At 39.5% G+C, this 24,110-nt stretch overlaps 1 protein-coding gene and 2 long non-coding RNA genes across 3 annotated transcripts in view; all 3 read left to right on the top strand.

Moving 5' to 3' along the window:
• The first annotated feature begins 1,112 nt into the window (after positions 1–1,112).
• LOC134333467 (uncharacterized) lies at positions 1,113–1,534 on the top strand. The gene is made up of 3 exons (XR_010015386.1): positions 1,113–1,163; positions 1,265–1,353; positions 1,455–1,534. It is a non-coding gene; the product is annotated as an uncharacterized LOC134333467 (long non-coding RNA).
• A 353-nt stretch (positions 1,535–1,887) lies between these two features.
• LOC134334007 (uncharacterized) lies at positions 1,888–2,929 on the top strand. The gene is made up of 6 exons (XR_010015437.1): positions 1,888–1,923; positions 2,025–2,113; positions 2,215–2,303; positions 2,405–2,493; positions 2,595–2,683; positions 2,785–2,929. It is a non-coding gene; the product is annotated as an uncharacterized LOC134334007 (long non-coding RNA).
• Positions 2,930–3,258: 329 nt separating this feature from the next.
• The window catches only part of iffo2a (intermediate filament family orphan 2a), a 36,503-nt gene continuing 15,651 nt past the window's right edge, over positions 3,259–24,110 (top strand). The window contains exon 1 of the mRNA XM_063015763.1: positions 3,259–3,806. Coding sequence (XP_062871833.1) covers positions 3,259–3,806 — 548 coding nt within the window. The remainder of the gene's footprint in view (positions 3,807–24,110) is intronic.

Genomic DNA, 24,110 nt, shown 5'->3' with positions numbered 1-24,110 from the left:
TTGTTTCTAGGGTTAGTGTACTAGATCAGTGTTTCATTTCACCTGATTGGTACTGCGGTGTGTAGTGACAGGCAGAACAATTACATTCTCTTCCACTAGAGGGCAGTACAACCTCTTGAGATTTTTCTAACGTGAAATATGTTCCATGGCTCAAAAAGGTTGGGAAACACTACTAGATAATAGACTTATGTTTCTTACATAATGCTTTAGGTAGCGTATTAGTTAACGGATTTAGGTTCCCTACATAGTGCCGTAGATAGTGAATTAGACAATTGGTTTATGTTCCCTACACAGTGCACTAGATTGTATATCAGATCATGGATTTATGTTCCCTACCTAGTGCACTAGATAGTGTATTAGATAACACATTCATGTTCCCAACCACTGTGCCGCGGCACATAAGTGTGCCGTGAGAAATCATCAGGTGTGCCGTGGAAGATTATCCAATTTGGTACGTGCCTTGTGATTTTTCCAATGTAAAATATGTGCCACAGGTCAAAAAGGTTGGGAAACACTGTACTAGACAGTATTTTAGACAATTGATTTATGTTCCCTACATAGTGCACTAAATTATGTATTAGATAACGCATTCATGTTCACTACATAGTGCACTAGAAACGGTGCTATAGGCTTAACAATAGCAAATTGTCGTTTTTGACATTCAAGAAAAACAGCTACAAATTACTTCTCTTCACAAATGTTTGTCTTGTGAAAACCACAGAGCTTGTTATATTGTACAGGCAGCTGTGAGCACAGCAAGTGCTAAGGGACCGTCTACAAATTACAGTACACAGTATAAACACAAGTGAAGATCAGCGAGGGAAAAATCACTTCACACCTTATTTTATACATATATGACCTACTAAACCTCTTAGACGCTATTACCGTAATGTTTAGTATACGCACATCTTCACAATCAATGTGGCGGCTGAGTTGACTGAGCATTTCGAAGTGGATGCTGGCTTGACCGCAGTTATCCTTTGGTGTGTGCGAGAGTTTTTTTTAGGTTTTTTTATTTATTTATTTTGGCTTGGGGGATACCTCCCTGAAATGAGTTTTTGCAACTTGGGATGTCTGTGAATTTGTGTATGCTCTGTGATGGACTGGTGACCTTTCACCCAGTGAATCGGACCCACCGCGACCCTGAATTGGATAAAGCTGTGGTAAAACAGACTGTTAATGAATGAACTTTAATATACATCATTGTAGGGGTACGTTGAGAAGAAATTAAATGAATATTTTGGGCTTTTGTGTTTGACTGTAGTTCTCTGGATTGGTGACCTGTTCTGGGTGTTTCCAGCTTTTCACCCAGTGAATCGGACCCACCGCGACCCTGAATTGGATAAAGCTGTGGTAAAACAGACTGTTAATGAATGAACTTTAATATACATCATTGTAGGGGCACGTTGAGAAGAAATTAAATGAATATTTTGGGCTTTTGTGTTTGACTGTAGTTCTCTGGATTGGTGACCTGTTCTGGGTGTTTCCAGCTTTTCACCCAGTGAATCGGACCCACAGCGACCCTGAATTGGATAAAGCTGTGGTAAAACAGACTGTTAATGAATGAACTTTAATATACATCATTGTAGGGGCACGTTGAGAAGAAATTAAATGATTATTTTGGGCTTTTGTGTTTGACTGTAGTTCTCTGGATTGGTGACCTGTTCTGGGTGTTTCCAGCTTTTCACCCAGTGAATCGGACCCACAGCGACCCTGAATTGGATAAAGCTGTGGTAAAACAGACTGTTAATGAATGAACTTTAATATACATCATTGTAGGGGCACGTTGAGAAGAAATTAAATGAATATTTTGGGCTTTTGTGTTTGACTGTAGTTCTCTGGATTGGTGACCTGTTCTGGGTGTTTCCAGCCTTTCACCCAGTGAATCGGACCCACAGCGACCCTGAATTGGATAAAGCTGTGGTAAAACAGACTGTTAATGAATGAACTTTAATATACATCATTGTAGGGGCACGTTGAGAAGAAATTAAATGAATATTTTGGGCTTTTGTGTTTGACTGTAGTTCTCTGGATTGGTGACCTGTTCTGGGTGTTTCCAGCCTTTCACCCAGTGAATCGGACCCACAGAGACCCTGAATTGGATAAAGCTGTGGTAAAACAGACTGTTAATGAATGAACTTTAATATACATCATTGTAGGGGCACGTTGAGAAGAAATTAAATGAATATTTTGGGCTTTTGTGTTTGACTGTAGTTCTCTGGATTGGTGACCTGTTCTGGGTGTTTCCAGCTTTTCACCCAGTGAATCGGACCCACAGCGACCCTGAATTGGATAAAGCTGTGGTAAAACAGACTGTTAATGAATGAACTTTAATATACATCATTGTAGGGGCACGTTGAGAAGAAATTAAATGAATATTTTGGGCTTTTGTGTTTGACTGTAGTTCTCTGGATTGGTGACCTGTTCTGGGTGTTTCCAGCCTTTCACCCAGTGAATCGGACCCACAGAGACCCTGAATTGGATAAAGCTGTGGTAAAACAGACTGTTAATGAATGAACTTTAATATACATCATTGTAGGGGCACGTTGAGAAGAAATTAAATGAATATTTTGGGCTTTTGTGTTTGACTGTAGTTCTCTGGATTGGTGACCTGTTCTGGGTGTTTCCAGCCTTTCACCCAGTGAATCGGACCCACAGCGACCCTGAATTGGATAAAACTGTGGTAAAACAGACTGTTAATGAATGAACTTTAATATACATCATTGTAGGGGCACGTTGAGAAGAAATTAAATGAATATTTTGGACTTTTGTGTTTGACTGTAGTTCTCTGGATTGGTGACCTGTTCTGGGTGTTTCCAGCCTTTCACCCAGTGAATCGGACCCACAGCGACCCTGAATTGGATAAAACTGTGGTAAAACAGACTGTTAATGAATGAACTTTAATATACATCATTGTAGGGGCACGTTGAGAAGAAATTAAATGAATATTTTGGGCTTTTGTGTTTGACTGTAGTTCTCTCTGTACACATGCTATTGTGTGAGGAGGAGGGCGGTGTATCCAGCTTTCTCCTCCTACCATTTCCCGTTTGGAGGAGCTATTTTAGCCGAGCTGAGCTGAATGGGAGTTATAGCGGTTTCTCAGCAGCACACAAAAGAAAGAGAAACACACTAATGATACAGTTAGTCTTTAAGCCATATTGTTAGTCTATTAGTCTACATGCAGACCTCGGCTATGTTTATATCTTCTCCTGACGTTAGATAAACAAGGTGCACCCTGCGGACCTGCTGTTGTTTTGAATGAAACAGCCCAGGATGGAGGATTTTCCACGCCGTTTTCCAGACCCTCCTCTTCACTTGGAGACTCCGTTTTCTCGTCCTCTCGGTATTTCTCCAGTACCGGTACCAGGTTCTGGAGTAAGCAGCGCATTACGGAACGATTTAGGCTCCAACATCCACGTTTTAAAAACCCTAAACCTGCGCTTTCGCTCATTCCTGGCTAAAGTGCATGATCTGGAGCGCAGGAACCAAGTGCTGGAGACTCAGCTCCAGCGTGCGTTAGAGGAGTGCCGATATAGAGCCTTTTTATCCAGGGAACAAGGCGTCCAAACCGACTCCGACTGTCCGCTTTCGGGCCCGTCACGCGAGCCCAGGACACCCGGGAATATCTGGACTATCTCGCCCAGCAGGAGGGCTGGAGGCCGGCTGGAGCTGCATCGTGGACCCGGAGTTTCATGGACTCATCCGGATGGAGTAGGAGTGCAGATCGACACCATCACCCCTGAACTCAGGGCCATCTATAACGTCCTGGCTAAAGTCAGGAGAGAAAGGGATGAGTACAGGAGAAGGCAAGTTCATTCAAGTCTATAGCTGAGCTCATAAACCACCACACACTTGTACACTTTCTCTAAGCAGCTCTTTGAACATGGGGTCAGGTTTCCATCTCTGGCTGGCACAGTTACACAGGAACATGTGCGCTTAAAGGGGAACAGGTCAGGTTGGTGATTTTCTCACTGTCCATTTTACCCACTGTGCACTTACCATATAAAAGCACTTTGTAGTATTACAATTACTGACTGTAGTCCATCCGCTCCTCTACATACTTTGTTAGCCCCCTTTCATGCTGTTCTTCAATGGTCAGGACTCTCTCAGGACCACCACAAAGCAGGTATTACTTGGGTGGTGGATCATTCTCAGCACTGCAGTGACACTGACATGGTGGTGGTGTGTTAGTGTGTGTTGTTCTGGTATGATTGGATAAGACACAGCAATGTAGATGTAAAGTCAGAGACGATCGCTCATCTATTGCTGCTGTTTGAGTTGGTCATCTTCTAGACCTTCATCAGCGGTCACAGGACGCTGCCCACGGGGCACTGTTGGCTGGATATTTTTGGTTGGTGAACTATTCTGAGTCCAGCAGTGACAGTAAGGTGTTTGAAAACTCTATAAGCCTTGCTGTGTCTTATCCATTCATACCAGCACAACACACACTACCACACCACGACCATGTCAGTGGCACTGCAGTGCTGAGAATATCTGCACTGTGGGGGTCCTGATCATTGAAGAACAGAGTAAAAGCAGGTTAAAAAGTATGTAAAGAAACAGATGGGCTACAGTCAGTAATTGTAGAAAAACAAAGTGCTTCTATATGGTAAGTGGAGCTGATAAAATGGACAGTGAGTGTAGAAACAAGGACATTTTAATGGTTTTAATGTTATGCCTGACTGGTGTATATGCCACCACTGTAATAAACAGACCTGGTGACATCATTGGTCCTATTTTCTTCATCTCTTTTATTCACATTTTCAGCATTTAGCAGACGCTTTTATCCACAGTATACAGTCTAAGCAATTGAGGATTAAGGGTCTTGCTCAAGGGCACCACAGTGGCAACCTGGCAGTGGTTGGGTTTGAACCAGTGACCTTCTACTTGCTAGTCCAGTACCACTGCCTTTTTCCACACACACATAGATCTGAAATGACACCGCCTGTGAAAATAGCACTGATGGTTCCCTTTTCCAGCACATCTATTGTGGGCACCGAACTGCTCCAAGTTCCAAATTGTTTGACAAGTCTTCTATGTCCAAATGGGATTTCTTCCAGATAATCCAGTTTACTGCCTAAAGTACTGTATGTCAGTAAGTGGATTGGCTAAATTATAAGTGATCGTGTGATGCCCTGTGATAAACTGGCAAACTGTCCAGTTGTATTTCTGCCTTGTAACCAGTGTTTCCAGATTTATAAATGAATTATGCATTAATGAATGTGAGTCAATAAAGAAAATTAACACATTTCTCAGTACTGTAAAAAATAGTGATTAGGTTAAAGTTCCAGCTCCCAAAGACATGCAGCAGGTATATTAGCTTGTCATTAGGTTTGAGTAAGTCAGTTGTTGAGTCTGTTGTGGCCTGCATTGGGTTGGTGCCTGGTTTAATAGTATTCTTGCCTTGTGCCCAGTATTTCCATCATGATCCTGAGCATGATTAAATGGGTATATTGACATGATTAAATGAATAAATGATAATTAACACAATTGTCTGATTCAATTTAAGGATAGTAACAGTGTAGCACAGTTTCTCAGCTTTTTTTAGACAGTGACCTCATTTTAAAAACACACCTACTTACGTAAACCTCTTGCTTCAGTGTGTTCATTTAGAAGTGCTTATTTCACAGCATTTTAGTTAGTAATTTACTTATTGATAATGGGTATGATGCAAGCAAGGGAAGGAGTGTACCTTAAATAGGATGGCAGTCATCTGACGGGTGGTGTTCACTTATGTTAGGGGTAATTATAAAACACCACTTCACTTTTGTATTTTTTTGGGAGGTAAGAGAGTGTTTCATGATTTTGCCCACTTCAAGGCGCTTCTCCTGTTCACTGTAATTTTATCTGTGAACGTAGGGTAACATGCATTTAGGATGCTGACTCTTTACTCATAAAACAGCACTTTTTCCATTGGTCAGTCTTTTGTTTTGAAGGGTTACTGTAGGTTCAGTACTAATTGACTGACTAAGCATTGTGTCTGACTAATAACTTTGATAAAGTCTGTTATTTTTTCAGTTTTATACTTTACCAATAAGTATTTGTACATCATTTAAGCATACATACTCAAGAGAGTACTTAAGTCTGTTTTATGTTAGGAAATTATAATCAGTGACTGAGTCAGTCGCTGCTTTGTAATACGGTAGTAATGGTCTGGGTATGTGAACTATTGATAGAGCTATCAAGAGCACAATGATCCATTTCCAGGAATAGAATGTTTCCTGTTTTGTAATTAAAGTTGGCAAATAAGGGTAAATACCAAACTACCACCTCCCTCTCTGGAAAAAATTGGTACATTATGTAAAATCAAAGAAAACCAAGAATTAACTGACAGAATTACAAAGAAATTACTTTTATTGTTTTGGCTGACCCACTTGAATGTAATGCCTGTAACACACTCAGAAAAGTTGGGACAGGTGTAAAATAAGAGTGAAAAGTCTCTAGAATATTGAAGTTACAGAGATTTGAAACATTCCACAATTAGGTGAATTGGTCATTTTGGAACATGGTCATCAAGCCAACATCTATTCAGGCATGTGGATGCATGAGTGCCCACAGCATGGGTGACTTGCATGTGTGTGAAGGTACCATTGACGTGGAGGTGTATTTTTGGATTTTAGAATGACGAGGCATCATCTGTAAAGTCCACGGTTATTTCTGCAGGACCATGTCATTCAGAATAGCTTTAACAGAGTGTGTGTGCTTGACTGGCCTGCAGTCCAGATTGACCTGTTGAAAATGTATTAAAAACAGTTACGTGTTGTATTTTGTATATGCCCCATAGACTGATAACCGCTATTCCATGATATTTGGCACTTGCTAACTGCTAAAATACTGTATTAGCTTGCATTTGTCACAGCTACAAACAAACAACACAATAACTGTCTAATTGTGGACTTAATAATACTTTATATTAAATGCATTTTTATTTGGCTAATGTTAGCACATAGCTAAGAGGCCTGCTAGCCAAATGCAGCTGGTAATCTGGGATTCAGGATGCTGGCAAGATAAATTGCAATGAAACATGTTATTATTAGGTAAGGCTAGCACACAGCTAACAAACTGGTGCCACCTCATGATCTTCTTGTGATTTAAATATCAGATTAGGTTGTGGAGCTTAGATTCTGATGGAAAAGATAGAAAGAAAACTTTTATAAAGGCTGTAGAGGTGATGTTGGCAATTTTTCTGAGCTGTTATAAGCAACTGTGGAAGAGGAACTGTTGGTGAGACATCACTTTTCTTTGCCAGTTGCTTCAGCAAGCTAAATCAGGAATTAACACTGTAATCCCTGGTTGGTCATCAACTCCATGATGCTCGCAGTTTGTGTCCTGCTTATTTATAGCCCACTTTTAAATGGACTGTCTGTGCTCATGCAAAATAAATTGGCCAAAAGTATGTGGACAACTGGTCTTTAGCTTGTTGGAGATCTCATTTTAAAATTGTTATGGAATATTTTTCAATTTTGTAGCTTCCAGTTCCCGTCTGTGATTTCTCTGGCACTTCACCACCTCCATGGTGCAAGGAGAGACACACAGACTTTTAACATGCGTGCAGTTGATGGTCACTTCTTTTTACCTACCAGTGGTGGGTTCCCACACAGTCACACTATGCTTGATTCTCCTACTGCTTCCACAACCTTCCCTCCCTCCGACACTGCCTGTTGTAGCACTGCTAAGATTTAAACTTAAGTACTTTTCCATACCAGTTGATTTTGTCTTATTTTGTGAACCCACCCAATAAAAGAAAAAAGAACAGCTTTAGAAATCATCGACATTCCAAGACTGTCATGACATTTTCCTTATAAATGTACACCATGTGGGGTGGCTCGGTGGGTAGCACTGTCGCCTCACAGCGAGAAGGTCCAATTCTTTCTGTGCGGAGTTTACATGTTCTCCCTGTGTCTTTGTGGGTTTCCTCCGTGAGGTCTGGTTTCCTCCCACAGTCCAAAAACATGCAGTCAGGTTAATTGGAGACACTGAATTGCCCTATAGGAGAATGGGTGTGTTTTTGTGTATGTGTGTTTGCCCTGCGATGGACTGGCGTGCCTTCCCTCCCCCCCCTGGACCCTAATTGGATAAGCGGTTAAGACAGTGAGTGACTGAGAGTGAGTGAGTACACCATGTGGCCAAAAGTATTTAGACACACCACCCACATTGTTTTTATCCACTGGCAGCAAACATGGATTTATATTACACTATAAAATTGCAGAAGAGGGTCATGCAGGTGCACTTATAGCTATAATTTATACAGATTGCAGTGCATAGGATCAATCACTGACAGGTTGCAATCCTTACAACGCAAACATCAGCGTTTCAATAAGTTATAGAAAAACACTGAGACTGAACACTGAATTGAAGGTGGTAATGGTATGCTGGTTCTAGTTAAACATCAAGTTATTCTGCTGCATGTCATTTTAATTACATAATTGCAGTCACCTGACCATGAGCTTACTGGACAGTCAGTGTTTCCCACATTGCAAACCCAGTTAACCCAGAATATAAATATATAAAGCACAGCAGTTATTTCCAAATTAGTTTGATCTGCACCCAATTAAAAACCATACCATATATACACACAGTCATTCTAAATTAGTTGGCTGCAGATCATTCCAAAAAAGTTAGGACATGGGCGTGTTTATTACTGTGTGACATCACCTTTCCATTTCATTATTTGGGAACTAAGGACACCAGTTGCTGCAGTAGATTATAGTAGATTTTTTTCTAGCGATTTATAGTGGACTCATCAGACCCCAGCACTTGTTACCACTTTGCGTCAGGCAATATGAGATGAGTTTGAGCTGAGAGAATATTGTTAATTATATGGCTTCCAGTTTGGGTAGTAAATTTGCAGTTAATTAAACTTGAAGTTCTAGAAGCCATAGCAAAGTGTTCCCAAGCATACTGTATGAAGAATGTCCGGTCTGAACACAGTGCCATATAAGGGAACAAAGGTAACAGGCATTCAGTATTGTTTTTTGACCCTGTTGGCCCTGTATACCCAGAGATTTCCCTAAATTCTCAGATTTCTCTGGAGTCTGTTAATAGTAAAATTGTTATCCAATCATTATCTTACGTATTGTTCTCCCCCATTTAAAGGTCACGTAAAGAATGTGCAAAATGTTACCTTGATGTTAAGCTTGTGTAGGCAAGTCAGACACTTCACAAGTCAATAATATTTAAACTCTCACGTCATAACGATTAAAGAAAAACCACTCATGAGTTTTCACTTTGGCTTCCTCTACAGATTTGTTTGAAGGATATCCTTTTATTGTTTTGAGCAATGTGGTCATAAAATATACAATGACTTTGGATTAAAACTGATCCTAAAAGTCTGTAAAACGCCTTTCCTTGTTATGCCGTTAATCCAAGCTCTGGTCATATTGTGTGTGTGTGGTTCATAGTTACTTTTCTGTCCTTTTCTCACACTGCTTCAGCTATATGAAATGATTTTAATATGGGAATTAAAGATATAATTAATACCGTCATTAGTCAGGGGTATATTTATTTTTTCCATTTCCTTTTAGTTTTTGTGATGTTAATTGTCGTCACCTTTGGGCAGATGTACATGTTTTTGTCTACGCCACAGTTTTTCACACTAAACAAGAACTTACCTTCTTCCGCAAAACACCAGTGAAAAACTGGAACAGGAAGGTCTGATTATGTAAATATTTTTAAGGCAATATTTGCAGTGTTTACTTAGCTTAAGCTTCAAGTACAGGCTACTGTTTTGTTTGTTTGTTTATTGGGATTTTAATGTCATGTTTTACACTTTGGTTACATTCATGACAAGAACAGTAGTTACTCATTACACAAGATTCATCAGTTCACAAGTTTAATATCAAACACAGTCATGGACAATTTTGTATTTCCAATTCACCTCACTTGCATGTCTTTGGACTGTGGGAGGAAACCGGAGGTCCCGGAGGAAACCCACGCAGACTCTGGGAGACATGCAAACTCCTCACAGAAAGAACCCAGGACCTTCTTGCTGTGAGGCGACCCCCAAGCCCCTGTGCCGCCCGGCTACTGTATTCCCCGCATAATACTGTACCATGTCCAGAGGTACAAGTTATCTAAAACTGGTTTTATAAACATAATAAGTTCAGCTCATTTTAATGGCCTCATCAGTCACCAAATACAGTGTATCACAAAAGTGAGTACACCCCTCACATTTCTGCAAATATTTTATTATATCTTTTCATGGGACAACACTATAGAAATAAAACTTGGATATAACTTATAGTAGTCAGTGTAGAACTTGTATAGCAGTGTAGATTTACTGTCTTCTGAAAATAACTCAACACACAGCCATTAATGTCCAAATTGTGCCCAAAGTGTCAATATTTTGTGTGACCACCATTATTATCCAGCACTGCCTTAACCCTCCTGGGCATGGAATTCACCGGAGCTGCACAGGTTGCTACTGGAATCCTCTTCCACTCCTCCATGATGACATCACGGAGCTGGTGGATGTTAGACACCTTGAACTCCTCCACCTTCCACTTGAGGATGTGCCACAGGTGCTCAATTGGGTTTAGTCCATCACCTTTACCTTCAGCTTCCTCAGCAAGGCAGTTGTCATCTTGGAGGTTGTGTTTGGGGTCGTTATCCTGTTGGAAAACTGCCATGAGGCCCAGTTTTCGAAGGGAGGGGATCATGCTCTGTTTCAGAATGTCACAGTACATGTTGGAATTCATGTTTCCCTCAATGAACTGCAGCTCCCCAGTGCCAGCAACACTCATGCAGCCCAAGACCATGATGCTACCACCACCATGCTTGACTGTGGGCAAGATACAGTTGTCTTGGTACTTCTCACCAGGGCGCCGCCACACATGCTGGACACCATCTGAGCCAAACAAGTTTATCTTGGTCTCGTCAGACCACAGGGCATTCCAGTAATCCATGTTCTTGGACTGCTTGTCTTCAGCAAACTGTTTGCGGGCTTCCTTCTGGGATGACGACCATGCAGACCGAGTTGATGCAGTGTGCGGTGTATGGTCTGAGCACTGCCGGGCTGACCTCCCACATCTTCAACCTCTGCAGCAATGCTGGCAGCACTCATGTGTCTATTTTTTAAAGCCAACCTCTGGATATGACGCCGAACACGTGGACTCAACTTCTTTGGTCGACCCTGGCGAAGCCTGTTCCGAGTGGAACCTGTCCTGGAAAACCGCTGTATGACCTTGGCCACCATGCTGTAGCTCAGTTTCAGGGTGTTAGCAATCTTCTTATAGCCCAGGCCATCTTTGTGGAGAGCAACAATTCTATTTCTCACATCCTCAGAGAGTTCTTTGCCATGAGGTGCCATGTTGAATATCCAGTGGCCAGTATGAGAGAATTGTACCCAAAACACCAAATTTAACAGCCCTGCTCCCCATTTACACCTGGGACCTTGACACATGACACCAGGGAGGGACAACGACACATTTGGGCACAATTTGGACATGTTCACTGTGGGGTGTACTCACTTATGTTGCCAGCTATTTAGACATTAATGGCTGTGTGTTAAGTTATTTTCAGAAGACAGTAAATCCACACTGCTATACAAGCTGTACGCTGACTACTCTAAGTTATATCCAAGTTTCATGTCTATAGTGTTGTCCCATTAAAAGATATAATGAAATATTTGCAGAAATGTGAGGGGTGTACTCACTTTTGTGATACACTGTATAATTCCAATACAGAACAAAGCGAACAAAGCACAAATGCAAACACAAATGCTTTTTTATCATCAAGGGATGCAAATCATCACAGTCATGACGGTGCTGTCCTTTGATAAAGCTTAACCGTGTGAAGACAGAACACAGTTATCATCACATTTCTTCCAGTCATTTAATTACATACACTATATGACCAAAAGTTTGTGAACACCTGGCCATCTGATTTGCCGAAACATGTCTATATGGACCTCAGTCATGCTGGAAATGAAAAGTGATTTTGTTAAACTGTTGACACAAAGAGACGTAATTGATTTCATACATCTTGTAGCTAGCTGTGGGTGTTTCTTTAACACATAATGGATGCTAACTTTTGGCAATAATGTGTATGTCAGTGGACTTAATATGGTTGAGCTGATCTGGTTTTGAGCCAGTGTTTCAGACCAATATCAACTTGACAACTAACCAATAAAACTACTTGTCTACATTTTGCTGCTGTTTCCATATTGTTTTATTAAATATGTTGTTGTGTTGAGTGTTTTCTATTAAGCAATGCAGAAAACATTGGAAAATATTTATGGGAGTACAGGGTCACTGACCTACATCAGGGTACTTCTGGGACGAGGCGTTCTTCATTCCTCAGCTTTGACTGATTTACCATAAGCAGTAGCACTGAGAGTCAGGATTAAGCTGCAGATGTGGCCAAACATCTTGTTACCCTTCTACCTTCTTTACAAAAAGCCTAAATTTTCTTCAAGTTAAAACTTTTCAAAAAAACATTTTTTTTGAAAGTTAAAAGAAAAGATTTCCACTTTTTTACTGCCCAGCTTTGTAAATTAGAGATGTCAATAATTGATCAGTTAACCAGTAATTACAAAGCAGTCATTTTTGGTTAATTATCAGTTAAAAAATAACTTTTAATTTAGAGATCATCTTCTTTTTTCACCAAATTAAGGCACTCCTAATACAACCGTGAAGTGCTACAGTTGTAACATAAACTTTTTACAATTATTTTATATTCTTTAAATCATTTTAATTTCATTTTAGTTTCATGTTTTACCACCACTTTATCCTGATACAAATTTTTGCCAATTTCTTTTTATACAAGACTACAGCTGCTTAACAGTCCATGGTCACCATTGTCTGATTCTTCTCTTTATGACGTGCCATATATTATCAGATCTGGACAGCAGGCAGGACTGTCAAGCACATGTACCCTGTGTCTATGAAGTCATGCTGTTGTAGTGCAAGCAGAATGTGGCCTGGTCTTGTCTTGCTGAAGTAACCATAAACTTTCTGGGAAATTGATGGCAGCTAATGTCTCTCCTAACTCTGTCTATGCCTACATGTTGATGGTATATTCTCACATATGCTCGTCACCCATGCCATGACAGATCTTAGCATGGATAGTAATATTGTTACTCTTAATATTCTATAGCACAGCCTGACTGTTATCTAGTATTTTCTGTTTATATTTATAAATTATTTAATTAAAAAATATAATGAGCAGAAATAAATTAGCATTCTGAATGCTGATTTTAAATGGTAATCATTAGCAGACTGTTTATTCCAAATTCTAATTAAGCATGTTAAAGAAGCAGTCGGTATCTTAAAGCTCTTCCTGACAACATTATAATGGTGTTATTATAAGATAATAAGCATATTTTTAAAAAAAAAGAATAAATACTTACACACAGATCTGCATGTGCAGAGTTTGACACTAGGCTGAAACACTTACACACACATACAGATTCAATGCACCTAGTGCCTGAAGCAGTAAAGCAACCCCAAAACATCACGGAACCTCTTCAATGTTTCTCAGTAGGCATGGTGTTCTTTTCTTAAAAGCTTAATTGCTATTCTAAAAACATGGAGTTGGTGTGGCTTACAAAATGCTCTTATTTTACAAGAAGGTTTGTGGTTTGTCAAGATGCATTTTGGCAAAGTCCAAACTGGCCATTTTGGGTCTTGCTTGTAGATGAGGGGTTATTCCTGGTCTGTCTGGTCTGTCTGGTCTGTCTGGTCTGTCTGTCTGTCTGTCTGTCTGTCTGTCTGTCTGTCTGTCTGTCTGTCTGTCTGTGTCTATCTATCTATCTATCTATCTATCTATCTATCTATCTATCTATCTATCTATCTATCTATCTATCTATGTGATATTCACAGACTTATATACAGTGGGATGAGTAATTTTCTCCTTTTTAACCGGCTGTGAGCCTATTAAACTAATTAATTCAGAATTAGTCTGTTTAAACTATTACCACAATGCAATTATGTGTTACAACTGTGTTACCTTTCAAAAGGTAACAATAATTTTTTACCAAGCAATATATGTCTTATGTCTTCTGTTTTGTTCCAGTCTAAAGAAAAGAGACACCTCATATAACACAAGATGTTTTAATTTGGACACTTGACACCAAATAGTGTATTTAAATAAAATGCCAGGGTCACATCTGTAAAAACATCTGCAATCATCAAGCCTCAGCTTGCTGGGCCATAAGGCAGATATTTCACTCTGCCATGTGCTCGATTGCCCTATATAAATCAGCTGCCGAGGCTGTAGCTGGGCAGTGCTGGTGAGCTGTATTGTACAATATGTCGGATGGTGTGTTGTGTGGATGTGACGTGTGAATAGAACGTGAGTCGGAAGCAGCGTGAAGTCATCTCTCTGGAGAATTTCTCAATAGTCCTGCCTCAATCAAGAGGAACTGACTGGCTTAGGCCTGGTCAAGCCCATGGGAAGGTTTTATTTTTGGAGGAGACTCTGAGAAGGCTTTTGATGAGATTGATTTCGATCAGAAGGTCTGGCTTGCTCACACAGTAGCTACAGCAAAGATAAAATTGAAAACTGAATTTTTGGAATGGTGGAACTCGATATACGAGGGATCTTCAAAAAGTTTCAGCACTTTTATATTTTGGTTGGAAACAGTGAGGGTGGGAGGAGGAGTAATTGGTCGTGTCTGAGAGACTAATACCCCTTTTCCACCAAAAAAACCATGGTTCTTGAACCGGTTCTGTTCAGGTTTCTCTGAACTTTGGTGTTCTGTAGAGAACCGAGTCACGTTTTCACCAGTTTTTTGAGAACCAAGCCTGCGTCATCAACGGTGGGCGTTACTTAACGAAAGTACAGAGTAGTAATATCATGGCGGAGTGTGTAGATTATGTGCGAGCATTTGTGATGCTGTTACAGATGTTTGTTTTTTTGTAAAAAGCATTGATCTAACAATCGGTTATAAGAAGACGTGACGTGTTTGTTTCAATTGTTGTTTTCTTTAGTTCATTAACGTGAGAAGCGTTTTGCGCTTCGCTTTCACCGTGACTCTCGGCGAAAATAGCCGATTTGCTCAGTGCTTGGCTTGAGCGGTGAAAGATCACTAAAGTTCCACAACACGAACATCCATCTGTGTGAAATAACCATCAAATCTACTCTAAAATACCACATGCATCTGTGTTTAGCTGGATTTACTTCACGTGTGTTTATGCAGCTCGGGGAGTTGAAAAAGCTTCACGCTTTATTTTTCACATTAAACGTTGTTCGTTCTGTCCGGGTCACTTATCACGTTATATCACACAATTCACCTTTTTAAAGGCGCTTTGAAAATATCAGCGGCAAACTGGCTCAAAATTGTAATCAGGTGAACTTTAAAAGATAAAAATGCAGCATTAATCTCCATACGAGACCCCAGCTGACGGCATTGTTGCTGTCGCTATGCTGTACAACATGATACGCCCACATGTGACGTCACGGTTCGGGCTGAAAAACCAAGTATTCTGTGGTGCCAGATTGGCCTGCTAGTTCGCTGTCTGGAACCTCTTTTTTCCGGTGGAAACACGCGGAACCGGTTCAAAGTCAAGTTCGGGAACCGGAACGGGCTCCGTGCCGCGTCGGTGGAAAAGGGGTATCAGAGAGAGCTTATAGTCTGGATTTTGCGTCATCTGATTTTTCCTTTTTGGACGCTCAAGGAAGCTTTAAGGGAAAGAAGATTTTTATGTGAAGATGATGTGAAAGTAGTGGTGCATTAGTGGCTACACGCTCAACCATAAGCATTTTTTGCTGATTGCATTACAATGGTATGACACTGGCAAAAATGCATCGAAAAGGAAGGTGACTGTGTAGAAAAGTGATGTCATTTGATTTTGAAATTCTTAATAAATCGAGTTTAAAAAATTGCGGAATGATTCTCAGCACTGCAGCGACAATGACATGGTGATGGTGTGTTAGTGTGTGTTGTGCTGGTATGAGTGGATCAGACACAGCAGCGCTGCTGGAGTTTTTAAATACCATGTCCACTTACTGTCCACTCTATTAGACACTCCTACCTAGTTGGTCCACCTTGTAGATGTAAAGTCAGAGACAATCGCTCATCTATTGCTGCTGTTTGAGTTGGTCATCTTCTAGACCTTCATCAGTGGTCACAGGACGCTGCTTACTGGGTGCTGTTGGCTGGATGTTTTTGGTTGGTGGACTAGTCTTATCCACTCATATCAGCACAACACACACTAACACACCACCACCATGTCAGTGTCACTGCAGTGCTGAGAATGACCCACCACCCAAATAATACCTACTCTGTAGTGGTCCTGTGGGGGTCCTGACCATTGAAGAACAGCATGAAAGAAGCTAACAAAGCTGGACTACAGTTAGTAATTGTAGAACTACAAAGTGCTTCTATATGGTAAGTGGAGCTGATAAAATGGACAATGAGTGTAGAAACAAGGAGGTGGTTTTAATGTTATGTCTGATCAGTGTATATTAGAACACAAACCTGATATGTTACATTGGAACATATTCCTAATCTTTATAGGTTGTAACCGTGTGTTACAACTTGCTTGTAAAATGATGTTGATTAATTTAAGATCTGATGGTTTATTCAGCCAGTCACATTTCATCAGATACCTAGATAATGAACGTGATGTGAATAGAACTTGTCAAAAATAGTGTGGTGTGGGATGCAGGGTGTAGCCTGTCTAAATATTGATCTGAAACAACAAAGTCTAGCCTGCTGCTCTGTCTGGAAACAGATGTGCATATCTAAAAGCCCCTAGGGGTCAATCATTACTGTGTACTATCATCATAAAGGCTATTTACCCATGTTTTTTCTTGCTTTTTAGATTAGCTTAATGCTTTAATAATTCACGTTGGCATCCACATTTTTGAGACAAATCTGCAAATTTACAAAGTGTAGAAATGCTATTCTAGGCTTACAAGGCTTCCGAAAACTTTGGCTGGCCTGCCTGGCACTTCAGACACAGTGATGGAACATCCCTGATTGTGTTACACAACACATTGCAATACCATTCACATAAATATGCCCCAGCCCTCATTTGCAGCTGTAACAGCTCCTATGAAAGGCAGTGTGTCCTTAGGAATTTGTGCTCATTTAATAAAAATACCATTTTTATTCCTATAAATGCATGCTTGTAGATAGTGCTTGGCAGTATGACTGTACATTTGGTATACAGCCTTTGATTCCTTATACAGTGTGGATTTTTGAAATACTGCCATACAATTAATACAACAGCTGTAGGCTTCAGTAGTCATCAAGTTATATAATATTGTTCACTGCTAAAAGCCCTATGGAGCACAGTGCAGATTAGATACAGTTTACGAGTTAACCAGGTAGCATTAGCATGACTGCGTTAACAAATGAGAGAGGTTTTCTCAGTATGGTGAAAAAAATAAACAAAAACAGATGGAGGATGAAGAGAGGAAGACCAATTATTCACCAGAAGAACTATATACTGCACGGTTCGTCGAGCCACAGCTGTTGCAAACAACGACATTACGAACGCAGTAACAATCCACAAATGCAAGGACACGATTCCTCTATAGACAGTCGAGAAAGAAGCTTTCAAAGCAATAATTAAGACAGTGAATTCCAGGAATGTTTTACGGGGCGAAAATACTTCATGTTAGTCGCTGTTTCAACATTATAAGCAAACTGGAATCGGAAATATTTAGTCATCCACTTTTCTACAACAGACCAGTGGTAGTACAAGTTGTACAGTGGAGTTTGCAAATGTCAATTTATTTGTTAAAGGGAGAGCTAAGGGTAATTATACAATACTTACATATTATATTAATAATAAACATTGTATATATTGCACCTGTTTTACACGTACTGATTCCATCATATATTGTGTCATATTGTGGGGCCAAGCAAAGCTTATAGTACTTAAAACCTTCATTATATACATGGTGAAATTAAAATGTTTTATGTTCTATGTACTTATAACAGTAAAGCCACAGACATATAAAAAGTACCAGTCATACAAAAATACAACATACCCTGATATACCGTAAAACCACCAAAATCTTAAAAGATACAAATTTTTGGTCATACCGCCCAGCCCTACTTGTAGAGTACATGCCTCGTTCTGCTGCACTCAGGTTTAATTGCTGCTGTTATTTAACCTGGAAAACAAAACCACATCTCAGGAATGTTGCTGGTATGTACGGCCTTCCTCATAAAGAAAAAACTCAGCAACGCCCAGCAGTGTTTCTAAGAGATGACGCTCTGTTTTTGTCCTTCGTGATCATTCTATTATTCAGTGATCCTGCACATGGTTGAGTTTTCTCAATGGCCTATTCATGACATTTTGTTGTGCTGGGTCTCTTTGATGCAGACTTTATTGCTGTGATTGTGCATTAAATCGTGCAAAAAGTCTGTGGTTTGTGATCAAACAAGTTTCCAGTAAGTGACATGCAGAAAAGAATGCCAGCGCATCTGCAATGATGCACTGTTAGGCGTTTAGATTTATGTGTCTGATGCTTTTAGTGCTAATTTTGTATGTGGCATTAGGGTGGAGTCGGTCTCTTTTTTTCATGTGGTAAACTGTACATATGAACTGAAATGATCAATCAAACATCACATTCAACGTAATGGTAAACAAGCATTTTCTGTTATTGAATATACTTGTAGTTCATATCTCCACCTGTGATTCATATATATATATATATTGTTGTATATGTTATATAATACAGTATATTGAATATGAACCTTTGAATATGAACCATTAAAATCCTAATCATTAAAATGACGTTAAAATCCTAATAAATAAATGAATATGAAACACAAATGACAGCTACAGCTTTGAGATGTCTATAATAACTGGTGATTGGCTAGACCATGGCAGCATATTTATCCTGTCTGTAGAAACCATATAGTTTTGGTTTGACCAGGGATATTACTTGACCTCATAAGGTGTTCAATTATATTATTGAAGTAACATATGATCGACTTCTCTAGCCGTAGTTCCCTGAGCAATGTGAATAAGAACATGGCAGATTATTTTATGACTTGTACAGAGAATTGTATTGTATCTTGTCTTTGGAATTTCAGCTTGAAGCCATATGTTTTTGCTCTGGGTCATGGTGCTCGACCTACCTTTTTTAAACACCCTGACACATCTGGTACGTTTCTGTACACCCCGTTTTGAGACATTGTTGTGCATCAAACCCATGTTGTCTGTTTTCAAAGAACTCCTTCTGTTATTGTGTCCATCTGTTGTGTTTGTGTCCATTTGTTCCTAAGCTGCTATATTTGACCACACCTCACTATAGACAAGAAATGAAGTTAAGATACTAACAATTAAAGATAAAGGAAAAAGGCTAGAAAATGCTTCAATTATTCTTTGAATGTTGTTATAATCCTGTGGTTTGTGGTGGAATGAAGAAAATCTTAGATATTTAAAGGATGAAGCAAGTCTTGATCTAGGTAGTGGTCTGTGCTCAAGAGCATGCCATAAAGGCTAATCTGGTGTTAACAGAGGTCCAGTGTGGATGAAGGCTTTGTTATCCTGAAACATGGGATCATCAACTCGAAAGATTGTTTGCACCATAGGGTGCATCTGGAACTGTAGAATTGCTTCATATTTGTTGGCTGTAAAATACAGCATAATTTATGTTTTATTAAATTTAGGTTTAATATCTGGCTCCCATCAGTGAGAATTTAAATTAAACAATTACTGCCAATATACTTTGTATGACCGAAAGTATTTGGACAGCATGTTTCTAAAACAATTAGACCTAAATGTGATTTTTTTTTGACAACAGCTGCTCTTCAAACAAGGCCTCTCACAAGACTCACAAGACATACAAGAAGTATGTCTGTGGAATTTGGGGTTGGCCTAGAATCCTTAATTGTTGTTCCAGCTCATTCCTGAGCTGTTCAGTGGGGCTAAGTTCAGGGCTATGGAGTTTTTCCTTATGCCTTTATAGAGCTTGCTTTGTACACAGGGGTACAGTCATGTACAGGCATATAATTTCCTTTATATAATGGATTTATAACACCTGTTAGCTGTTAATGTGGCTGAAACGCATAAAAAAATAGAGGGGTGTCCCAATACTTTTGTCCACATAGTGTATTTCAATTCAATACATAAGCAGTGATTTCTGTTTTAAGGGAGAGTTTGTTGGATTTGTGAATAAGCTCGTGTTGTACAGCTGCAGACGGAACACGTTCCCAGGATCAGTGATCTCTGTCCAAAACTGTAAGAACAAAGCAAAGTTCATTCTACCACCCAAAAGCATTTAGAAGTTGAGTTGGCTGTTCTAAATTGTGTGTTACTTGCAATAGTTGTGCTCATGTATCGGCGTGGTGAGAACAAAAGGGCAGAGATGTGCCACCAAGCTAATTTTGGACACATGAAGGGGCTAAACAGAATTAGAAATAATATAGGAATGCTACAGTATAGGCCAATTGTTTAGGTTAATGGACTACAGTCAAGGGACAGTGCTAGTGGCTAGAGCTTTGGGCTATCAACTGAAAGAATGAGAGTTTAAATCCCAGCTGTGCCACGCAGGCACTGTTGGGCCCATGACCAGGACCCTCTATACTCCAAGGACACTGTACAATGGTTGACCCTGCGCTCTGACCCCTAGTATCCAAACAAGCTGGGATACGCGAAGAAAGACTTTTGTTGTACTGTACATGTGTACTGTACAAAGGCGTTCCGTCTATCAGTCTATCTATCTACATTCATATTTCATCAACTGCTTTATCAAGGTCAGGGTTATGGCATGGCCCTTCTGCACCAGGAAACACTGGTGCAATACCCTGGATGGGCACAAATCAATCTCAGGGCTTCAGCCATCCCCCCAAGCAAGCAACTCCCAAACATCAAAAAGTCAATCATGTCTTTGTAGACGCCTGGTCTTCTGATTGCTTAATTGCTTAGGTTCTGGTATCTTAAGAATAGAATGGCGTGTAAATGTTGGTGTGTAAATTTACTGTATTTACTTTGTATATCTACAGTAACTGTGTATCATTACAGTTAAGTCCTTTATATTCTTATACATTTAACAAACATGTATTGAGTGCTTTACTTCTGGGAATGAGAGACTTTTTTTGATATTGAATTTGATAAACTGCTTTAAAGTTGTTATTTAAAGTGCTTAGTCTTAGAATTTCTTTTAAATAATAAATAATGCATTATGCTGCCTTCTTGGTCGAACATCATAAAGCACCTGTGATTACTGTACATTGCTGATACTGCCATTCGTCCTGATAAATATACTAGATTAAATACAGATAAACAGAGTTTAAAGGGGCTGTGGTGATGATAAAGATGTTCCATCTGCCCTGGATTATCTATTATCACTTTAACACAATTATTTGTCATATATACATATACACGTGTATAGTACAATAAAATCTTTCTTCCGCATATTACAGCCGCTTTAGAAACTGGGGTCAGAGTGCAGGGTCAGTCGTTGTACGGCTCCCTGGGGCTGAGAGGGTTAAGGGCCTTCAAGGGCCCAACAGTGGCCGAATGGCAGAGCTGGGATTCAAACCCATAAAGTTCTACTTATTAGGCTATCACTGTCACTAATTAATAATTGCATTAAAATGTAATGCATCAAAAGGGGCAAATGTTTTACATTTCTGTGCATTCCCTCGTAAAATACGAGTTCATCAGACAGCATAGGGTTTCTATGGCGGTTGTTTAAAGCTAGCTGTAATTGTAGCTCACTAATATTGCAACAGGGCAAAGCAGTTGTAATTAATTACAGAAATGTATTTCAGGTAAGACAGAATAAGCTCCAGTTTAGATCTGTTTTAACATAGCAAAGTATAGCACAGGAGTTAAACTCAAGAGCAATGATATTGATAATGATATTGCACATTGTTTAGTAGGAATGTAACGATTCACCACAAGACAGTTAATAACCGATTTAAAAATTCACTTTAAACAGCAGAGGGGCCGCTCAGGTGGCGCAGAGGTAAAAACACAAGCAGGAACCAGAGCTGGGATCTCGAATACATCGTATCGAGTCTCAGCTCTGCCTGCAGGCTAAGGCTGAGCGGCCACATGAACAATGATTGGCTTGTTGTTCAGATATGGGCGGGACTAAGCCGGATGGGGTCTCTCTCCCATGACTGGTGCAATTATGACCTTTGCTGGCTGATTGATGGCACCTGCACAGAGATGAGAAAAGAGTGCTCTCAGGGTGTGTCTCTCCGTACACAACGCTGAGTTGCACTGCACTCGTCAAAGTGTAGGTGATAAGATGCATACGGCTGCTGCCCATGTGTTGGAGGGGGCGTGGGTTAGCTTTGTTCTCCTCAATTAGAGCAGGGATATTCTGAGCTCTTTAATACTGATATACCAAGATATGTGATGGTGCAATTAATCCCAGTGTGATTTGTGATGTTTTCTCTGAAGGAATTTGATTATGTGAGTAGTGAATAGTGATTGATGTGAGTAGGTGAAGAGCTTTGTTCTGCTTTGTTCTCTTCCCACTTAACCACTCTTCCTCGTTATATAGAAAGTATTAACAGTCCTGTAGGGAAGTATATTTCTATAGAAAAGGATTATATTCTTCTCTGCCATTATTTACACACAATGGTGGTTTTCAACAAAGAATTGCCATGTTATCTCACCTGGGCTATATAGCATGTCTGGTCTCTTTGAACCAAGCCTTTTGTGAACATCAAAAACAGAGTAAAAGGCCAGATGTATACATTTGTGTTATAAATACATTGGTTATAAATAGTAGGCGTAACACGTCTACAGTGCTAAATATGAACATATCATTGTGGTAATTTATTGAAATTTGTGCATTATTATATGGGAAACATCCAAATGTTTGGATTTTGCTTAAAGTTTAAAAGTTGTTCACTAGTTTGACATTAATTTGGTTGTACATATACACCTATACATATATACCTATTATTAAAATGTTGTGAGTTCTTAGGACCCGGGCTTGATTCTTGCACCCTGTTCCTCCTGTACCTCACAAAAACATTAAGAATTTGGTTTAGCTGTACTGAAATGACAGCTGTGAGTAGTTTGATACAACTAGATTGGGAGGAAACTTTGTGGTAAATGCATTAAAAAAGAAGATTAGACCCTTTTTGGGTTTGCTTTGGGTCATGTCAACTTTGCTTTGGGTCATGTCAACATATAGAGAAGTGACAAATTAACGGCAAAAAATAAACACCTGAATAAATGAAATATAATAAGTGCAAGTGTTGCAGACGGTGTCTCGTTGGAGTGGTTTAGGTTATTTGATGTAATTCTGAACCCAGAAGTCCCTTTGACTACTTAATTAGATTAACCTAATTTTTCTAATTAATCTGAAGTTAGCCTGTTTCTCAAATTTATTCCAGACACAGAAGTGACTTGATATTAACCAAAAATAAATACAACAACTGACACTAGGACACTACTAATCATCTTTACGAGGGATCTTCAAAAAGTTTCCACACTTTTATATTTTCTTTGGAAATGGTGAGGGAGAGAGGAGTAGTAATTGTCGTGTCTAAGGGACTGAGAGAGTTTATAGTCTGGATTTAGCTCCATCTGATTTCCACCTTTTTGGACACTCAAGCTTTAAGGGGAAGAAGATTTTTATGTGATGATGATGTGAAAGCAGCAGTGTATTAGTGGCTATAAGCTCAACCAAAAACTTTTTTGTTGATGGCATTAAAATGGTACAACGCTGGGAAAATGCATTGCAAAGGAAGGCGACTATGTAGATTAGTCATGTAATTTGTTTTGGAAATTCTTAATAAATAGAATTTTTAAAAAGTGCAGAAACTTTTTGAAGAACCCCTGTATAATCATTACCATGGAACTAATTAAATGTCAACATTAAAAATTTTTTTCTTTTCACAATATATCGTATTACAAGTAGAAATGGTGAAACTTGACTCTTGTGAGAATTCTTAAAGCAGGCTGGTGTTACAAAAAGGTTGGGTTACTGTATTAAAGTGTTGAGTACATAGTGTTCGAGCCTTTTGTCTGGCAGTGTTGTATTGCTTCCAGGCTGAATTGGCAGTTTATGTGCAGGAATGAATAAAGTCTGTTTTTCATGAGGTTTTCTGGCTCTTTTGGACACGGCTAATTGTGTCTGATGATTTTTTTTTTGCATAAAAATATTAAGCCATTTCATAAGACGTTATTTCTATATGAACTTTGATGAGTCTGAAGATCAGATGCTGTTGGGTT

The sequence above is a fragment of the Trichomycterus rosablanca genome, chromosome 19 (assembly GCF_030014385.1).
Source record: "Trichomycterus rosablanca isolate fTriRos1 chromosome 19, fTriRos1.hap1, whole genome shotgun sequence".
NCBI classification, from domain to species: Eukaryota; Metazoa; Chordata; class Actinopteri; order Siluriformes; family Trichomycteridae; genus Trichomycterus; species Trichomycterus rosablanca.
The sequence above is the reverse complement of the archived record's forward strand: the minus strand, read 5'-3'. Positions and strand labels throughout refer to the sequence as shown.